The sequence below is a fragment of the Chenopodium quinoa genome, unplaced genomic scaffold (assembly GCF_001683475.1).
Source record: "Chenopodium quinoa cultivar QQ74 unplaced genomic scaffold, ASM168347v1, whole genome shotgun sequence".
In the NCBI taxonomy this organism is placed as follows: Eukaryota; Viridiplantae; Streptophyta; class Magnoliopsida; order Caryophyllales; family Amaranthaceae; genus Chenopodium; species Chenopodium quinoa.
In genome coordinates this window covers 5,285,232-5,293,044 of record NW_018744878.1, presented here as the reverse complement: position 1 = coordinate 5,293,044, position 7,813 = coordinate 5,285,232, and the positions used below count along the sequence as shown (strand labels likewise).

The 7,813-nt window shown below is 35.7% G+C and overlaps 1 protein-coding gene and 1 long non-coding RNA gene across 3 annotated transcripts; one reads left to right on the top strand and one right to left on the bottom strand.

Annotated features, from left to right (window-relative positions):
• Nucleotides 1-411: 411 nt before the first annotated feature.
• Nucleotides 412-3,806, top strand: LOC110705733. The gene is made up of 3 exons (XR_002508121.1): nt 412-1,042; nt 1,481-1,626; nt 3,588-3,806. It is a non-coding gene; the product is annotated as an uncharacterized LOC110705733 (long non-coding RNA).
• Nucleotides 3,807-3,907: 101 nt separating this feature from the next.
• Nucleotides 3,908-6,050, bottom strand: LOC110705731 (zinc finger protein CONSTANS-LIKE 2-like). Of its 2 annotated transcripts, XM_021883652.1 has the most exons (3): nt 5,506-6,050; nt 5,213-5,415; nt 3,908-4,442 (listed from the first exon to the last, which is right to left on the bottom strand). In XM_021883652.1, exons 1-3 carry the CDS (start codon nt 5,954-5,956, stop codon nt 4,083-4,085), a joined length of 1,014 nt encoding a protein of 337 aa, XP_021739344.1. In that variant the 5' UTR covers nt 5,957-6,050; the 3' UTR covers nt 3,908-4,082. The 2 variants fall into 2 exon arrangements, with proteins under 2 accessions (XP_021739344.1, XP_021739343.1); XM_021883651.1 differs by having other exon boundaries at nt 5,213-6,050.
• Nucleotides 6,051-7,813: the final 1,763 nt, after the last annotated feature.

Sequence of the window (7,813 nt, the reverse complement as noted above, 5' to 3'; positions counted from 1 at the left end):
ATTTTTATTCCAAGCTAAGATTCATCATTTCTTTCTAATCAACACTTTAGATTTGCGGACCTTTGTCCTAAATCACCATTATACTTTGAGCTATCCTAAAAATAAAAAAGAATTTTCAATTATTGAGTACACTACATTGTAAATTTCATAAATAACATACTCCTTATTAGTATGATTGTGTCTCTTGTATGTGGCCTAATTGCATTATTTTGCTCGGTGAAAATGTCTAATATGATTAAATCTCCTATATGGTTGAATAAAATCACATCTTTAAGCGAAGTTTATGTGCTATAGTCAAATCTAAAATATGTTATTTAAATCTGTTCAATATAATAATTTGGTAACATAATAGATAGAGTCTATGATAATTCCTCGAATATTAGAGGCTTAAAAGACCCTTTTGATATAAGTTGAAAGAACAAGAGCGGTCGATCAACTACGAAATGTGCCAGAAGAATGAGATAATAACCATATACGGAGTAAAAGGCATGAACGAGACCAAGTAAAAGAAGTCGATCAAGATTAAGAGCGGTCGATCAAGTACGAAATGTGCCAGAAGAATGAGATAATAACCATATACGGAGTAAAAGGCATGAATGAGACCAAGTAAAAGAAAAGAAGGCGATCAAGATTAAATTAAGGGTATAAAGATTGAAAAATAATCCTAGAGTTAATGAAACAAAAATTTGGGAAATGATTTTGGTACACCAAAATTAATTTTGACATTTTCTATACTCTTCTCATATGAGGGTGTGCCTAAATCAATTAACGATGCGTCAAAATCAATTTCCAGAAATTCAATGAGATTAAAGAGTGAAAGTGAGGTTTTCAAAAAAAAAAAAAAAAAAAGTGAAAGTGAGAATAAAACGATGAAAAATTGATGATTATTTTTGGAAAACGGGGCAAACCGCAAACGTACTGTGCATGAACAGCATGACAGATGACTCAGAGTATACTGAAGGTACTTGCTGATGAAAATTACAATCAAAGTTATCAAACATTCACGATTCACGAAATCTAAAAAATTCCCAGAAACCAAAAGGTAAAATCTTTGATTCATTGCTTACTCAAATTTGCATAGTCCATGTTTTAGCGGTGATTTGTGGAAATAATTCTTCATTCTTGTGTTTTAGTATGAACAGTTTTATACTCAATTGGCCAAAAAAAAAAAAAATCAGCTAGTTAACTGATTCTGTCCTACTCTGAACCAATTTCTGTTGTTTGTTGAATAATCCAAAAGAATCAGCAGCCTCTCAATTGGGTTTGGTTTATTTAATTGTGGGAAATGATTTATATTACATGGGTATTTGATTATTTATCTAGGGTTTTGGTATTTTATACTTGTATAATCATATTACAATGTTTGTCAATTAGAATGTTGATGACCTAATTGAGAAATTGGAAAGGGGAATACACTAGTAAGTTGCTATTAAGGGAAAGAAAAAGTCATATAATGATGATTTTGTAATTTTTGGTATAGATGTCAAGCTCAAAGTCTTCAAACTCAAAAAAGAAGGGGGTTAATATGATCAGGTTACTGAAAGGAGCAACTTGATTCCCCTGATGATAACGAAGGCAAATTGGAGCGCGTTGAGATCATATATCCTATTTGATATGCTACCTTGTGTAAGAATTTCTTCGAATTTCAACTTGAAATTATTCATGTTTGATCGATGTTAATTGATGTTTTGAATAGGTAATTTTGTAATATGAACTAGAAATTGTGGTGGTAGCAGGTAGCTTGCTAGTTTGAGATTATTTGCATGTATAGCTCATAGAAGAATAACTTGTTCACTATAGTGTTTATTGATGTTTTCAAATAGGTGATTTGGCAATATGAACTAGATATTGTGGTGGTAGAGTGCTAGTTTTAATTTATTTGTCTGTTTGGCTCATAGAAGATTGACTTATTCACTATAATGTTAATGAAGAGCCGGTCCCGAGTTGCAGGAGCAAGGCTGTATAATGTCTACATGTGACCACCATTAAGTGAGAGGATAAGAGTCATTGTGGACGATATACCAGTGAAGAGTGATTGAGTTTAGCTATTGCATTTGTGCATAACTTGAAACGTTGCTTTAATTGACATTGAGAAAGTTCGTGTGCTCTCCCTTAAATTAAAGTAATTTGAAATTTTCCTTTGTGTCTTAGCCAGTTCTTTAATCATGCTTTTTGTTTGCTCGAAATTGGTAAGACCAATCCTGTTATGGCTATCCTCAATTAAATATGCATGTGTTGCTTCAGTGACCTAGGAATGGCCCAGGAATAATTTTGGTAGATTGAGAATATGAACTTCCCAAATGACACAAGGTTAGATAAACAATATCCTTACAGCATATGGGCTAGCAGGATATTAAGTTGGAACTGGTAGTCATGCTTTGAGTATAGATGAAGTTGTCAATGGATGTCCATCTTTAGGCACAGTAGTGGTGAACTTAACTTTAAATTTGCCTCTTTGGTACATCATCGGTTTTGGATTTCTGCTGTTTTTCCCTTTTGTGGATATTATTCCATCTAGCTTACATATCACTTTGGTTTTGGTATAAAGTTCCTTTTCTTTTCAACTCCTGCCACTTGCTGCAATTGACGGTTCGTATCTTGTTCACCACTGAAAAAAGCCATTGTCCAAAGGCCGGTCACCTGGTAAAAAGTGTATGCCACTTCACAGGTATTTGAGTAAGTTGGTTGCACTGGATGTCCTGGATCTTAAGGATCCTGAATGCTTTCCAGCAGCGTAAACTTGGTGATTAGGGTAAATATGGGAGCTTAAATGATCAAGTTGCAAAGTCTGACAGATTGTACGAGTCTCTCAGAATGTCGATAAAATGCCCTTTATCCATTGCAGTTGACAAAGTTTAAGCAACCTTCGTATTTTTCGAAAAGAAACATTTTTAGTGGAGCATATAGCCTCATCAATTCACCGTTCTGCAGATTCTCATCTTCTATACACACTGAAATTGTTGCAGCAGTTAATGGTTCTTCTGAAGTCATCTTGGATGTCTGTGACAATATGAAATAGCTTCTGTAGTTTGCTGGACTTGGTATCACATGCATTGACTGATTGACATATTCTCTTAGTATTGTTAACTATAGAGGATGGATGCAAATATATTTTTCCTATCTAGAGTAAGAACTATGTAAAAGTAAAATAAAGTGGCCTTGGATTTTCTTGAGGAGGGCATTTGGTGGTTAAAAGCCAAATTTTACAGAAAAGAAAGTCAATTTTTCCACTGTTTACATTGAGATTTTTAGCATTATACCTTATCTCCACTGAGTTGTGGATTTTTGTTCCTTTAGATAGCTTTTGGTTATCTGCATTTGCTTCTATTCTGAATATTGATATTGATTATTCTGTAAAATTCAGTGGCAAAGTTTTCATAGTGCACTTTATTCTTAAAGCTAATTTATGGCTGTAGGGGGGTTAACATGTTTTCTGTAATACCTCTGCTTCTGTTCTCAGTCTTCACACACTAGTTATTGTCACTTAGGCACTATCTGTTTTGAAGAGACATATTTTTTTATCAAAGCATTTCTGTACCAATGAAAAAAGAAATTAAATGTAACTAGGTTTATCTGATTCATTGCAGGGGTCTAATATTGAAGGCCTGTTCAGTATGAAGTTTCTTCCGAACTGTGAAAGGTAATATGTAAGTGAACTATTTCAAGTGTTGCGCTTGTTAATATTGTAAACATCTACATTAAATTACACCAATTACTCTGGGAGAGGAGTGAAGCGCATGCACACATCCTTACCTCTGCGATAACATCAACATGCTCTTCGCAACCCTAAATTTAAAAGTAAATATTTCAGGACTCGCAGCTTCTTGTATATTGCCTTGAATTAATCCTTTAATGTACTGTCATAACCTAGCAATTGCTTGTTCTGTGGCTCCTCTTGAGTGATTGATTTAATGAAGAAAGCATGTTATATATACTTGTTTTGTACAATTTTACACAAAAAAGACGTAAGAATAACAAGACAACATATTAGTAACTAAGAACATATAGGTCAAGACTGATAAAAAATAATGAAGATTTAATGGTAGCACAACCAACTCCATTTAAAATATCACCTAGATTGATCAGAAGGATGGCACAATGCCATATCCACCGTCTGACATCAATGAGTTGGTGAACATCTGGTCCATTTCTGCTTCAACATCTGTTCTCTTCGCGAACCGGCCTTTGATCCGAGGTCTAGTCTCTGCATAGGCCTTTCTTGAAGCATAACGGATAGTCTTCTCAAACTTTCTATTCTTCTTCTTTTCTCTGTATCTCATGACCCTGGCCTCTCTGTCCAGTGGTGATAATTGAGTTGGCACTTGCATTGGAGGGCTAGAAAATAGGTCGATTGTTCCTTTGGGGGGCCTTGGATGTGACACAGACATATCGCTCATGGTGGATTCTGGTACGACACCCACATCTAGTGAGGAAACTGAAACCTGCAAGTCATAAAATTCTTGGTCAGATTACTGAGAAGTGAAAAGACTGAAAACTAGCATATGTATATCATGTGAGGAATACAAGGAAATTCTTATCCTAGAGAGAAGTTCTACTTTGGCTGATTTCTGATGCATAACAATTCATCTTTAATCAAGTTAACGACTAACATAAACTCATAAAGATCAAGAAGATGTGGGGAGCTGTAACTACTGACTAGTGATATCCTTTTGTTAGATCTATTAAGTTTTTATCTTTGAGTTGGAGATATTGAATTAACCCATTTGTAACTACAGAATATTCTTTTAAAACATCAAATTTGAACTCAGTATTGACACTGAATCTTTCATGTGACAGATGTATTCAACAATTGTAAGATCTGTCACAAACAACACATAAAGTATGCCTAATGGACCAGTTAGATTATTTCTGCAAGATGTATTCCTTCAAAGGAAGGAACTACAGTGATCAAGAATAATTCTAATTGTGGTTAAAAAAGAAGGATATAACACAGCAGTTCTGTTGATGCTCTATCTTATTTCATTTAGTTAATTGTTTCTCATCTTTTTTCTTTTTGTGTAATATAATAATTTTCTGGTGAGAGCTAATTCTTGTAACTTTCTGTAATATACTTTTAAGGTTGACATATAACATAATGAGTTAAAGACATAATTTTATAATAGAATAATGCTATGTTAGAAGTTGACTATATATAGATGGCAGGATTTGCAGAAAATGGAAAGCTTTCTATTTAAGCAGAGAATCTACTTACACTGTGACTAATTGATGTGTTGTAATTGTACTCAGATTTGGTCTCACATTCCATCCCAAACAAAAAGTTCTGATACTGTATTTGGTGATCTTTTCCTTCTCTACACTGAACTGGTACGACGCTGTCGCCTCCACAGCTCTTCTCAGGGACACTGAATTCCTGCTGCTGGTTATACTGCTCACAAAATTGATTGTCTGCAGCACCTGAATTATACTCAAAGAGGTCCAGGTACTCGTCAACCTCTCCTCCTCCAGTTAAAAACCCATTTGTAGTTAGCTTGTTGCTGTTCTTACCTGGATTAAGTAGCAACCATGAAGCAGCTTCATCCTCGTCCCCTTCATGATCAGTGGTCTGATCATCTCCCTCTGCCAGGTCCAGGAATCCGTCCTCAGACATCCTTCCATCTGAGGGGCCATATGTACAACCGACGGGCATAATTGGGACCCGGTGGTGGCGGCGAGCCAATGGGTTAGCTGAGTGAATGTCAGCATCACAGGTAGCACAGAGTGATGCTGCATCAGCCTTGCACAAAAAGGCTGCTGGTGCACGTTCACACGCTTCACACACCCAAACCCGCTCATGCCTCGATGCCAACTGATTGGCAGCGTGAATCCGCGCGTCGCAGCTGGTGCAAAGGTATGCAGAGTCTGCTTTGCAGTACACGGTGCACGGCGCTGAACGGCACGTGTCACAAGCACGTGCCCAGCTATTGGTATCCCCTCCTGGTATTTCCTTCTTCATCATCTCTCTTACTCTTTTTATCTGTCTCTCTTTCTTTTTTTCTTTCCCTCTCTTTTTTTTTTTTGCTTGTTATCCCTGATGTGAATTCTAAGCAAATGTGTTTAGCTAGAAAAGAGGGGGGGAAGCGACTGTTATGCAATGACTCAAGTGGGGAGGGGAGAATCCAGCAAGCGACACGTGGCAAGTACGTAGTGGCGGTAGAAAGCTGTTGCTTTATCTTGTGGCTGGCTATGCTTTAAGTGGGAGCCACAGGTATTGGTGTTCATAAGGTCCTACAATTTTGCTAGTATGGCCTGCCTTGTGGAACTATTTGATTATATGAGGACCACAAAAGGCATACTTAAGGGCATGAAAGATGCAATGCTTTATTTTTCCTTTTTCTCTTTAAGTGTGTCTCTTGGACCCTTTGGAGTGACACAAGGATTCCTCTTTGTTTGTAGGCAGCTGACTGCCCATACCATATCCTGCATATTGACACTCTCTTACCACGTGGTGTTGTTTAAGGTTTTTGTGTCAGTTGCAGTGTAGGTTGCTAGGAAAGTTATGTTAGTTGGACTAAATTTGGTTAAAACTAGAGTATAATTTTTTAGTTCAATTATTGGAATTTTAGTTGTATTTCTACAATGGTTTGCTTGCAGCACTCATTTCTTCTTCTATCTTATCCTCTGCATCATATCTGGTTGTTTGCCGTAAACGGATTGTGTCATAGCTTTTTGAATACATTTATGACTGTTTTGGCCTAATTCATGATCTTTGAATATATATGTATATACACACAGCTAGATTGTTTATTTTTGATCCATATGAATCTATGTCATGTCACAGGTGAATAATAGATGTTTCCATAACACATCTTCAAGCTATGGAGACCGACCTTGTTAGAGAAACTCTATTGTGGTATATGAGTTCTCATACTACCAGGCTTGGGAGGACTTTTCCCAATTTTCGGCCTATAATATAACCAGGTACACTGTTTCAGGCCAAGACATGATTTCCTTTGTTGGCCGCGGCCTAGTCCATGATCAGCTCTTAAACACAAGTAAACTTGGATTTTCTGAATCAGGTCTATGGAATGTCTTAGTGTCTTACTACTTATATCGTTATATGTACTCAATTCTGCATCTAATCAGTCACGATTTGTTAGGAGACAATTTTTGTGGTGGAGATTTCTTCTATGAACTTATTGAATGTGATTTACTTTAAAAAAGATGAATTTAATGATTATCTTGAATGGCAACTACCATGATTTTGAAGTTTATGCTGAATTGCTGACAACCTACAGTTTACCTTCAACAATCACAGGAATTCAGTGGGAATGACTGTTAAGATACAGTTAGTTCTGCAAGGGTTAAAATGAAATAAAAAGTGAGTCAGAAAAGTAAAATAAAAGGGCTTGGCTTTTCCAATAATATGTATGATTTTTATTTTTGTAGAAAAAAAATTTGATTGGTAAAAAAGGTGATTTTTGATACCGACATGACTAACCTTTTCCAAATTTGTTATGGAGTCTATTCAAAAAAAAATAAAATAAAATAAATGTTATGGAGTAATTTTTTAAAATTAGTTTGATTAAAAAAAAAAAAAAGAATATATGAGTGGGATTCTGCAATTTTCTATATACAACTAGTTATACTTTGAACATGATACAATGAATGTTCTTTCTTCGGCTACTTGCTTTTTTACCTTGTGAGCACCTAGACAAAATAGATACTCTAAGGGCCTGTTCTCATTGACTAAATTGAGCTGAGCTGAAATGAATATTTTATAAAAGAAGAAAAATAGGAACTGAGCTGAGCTTAGCTGAACTGAACTGAATTGAATTTCAACGTAAGAAAACATGTCCTAAGTTATATTATACAA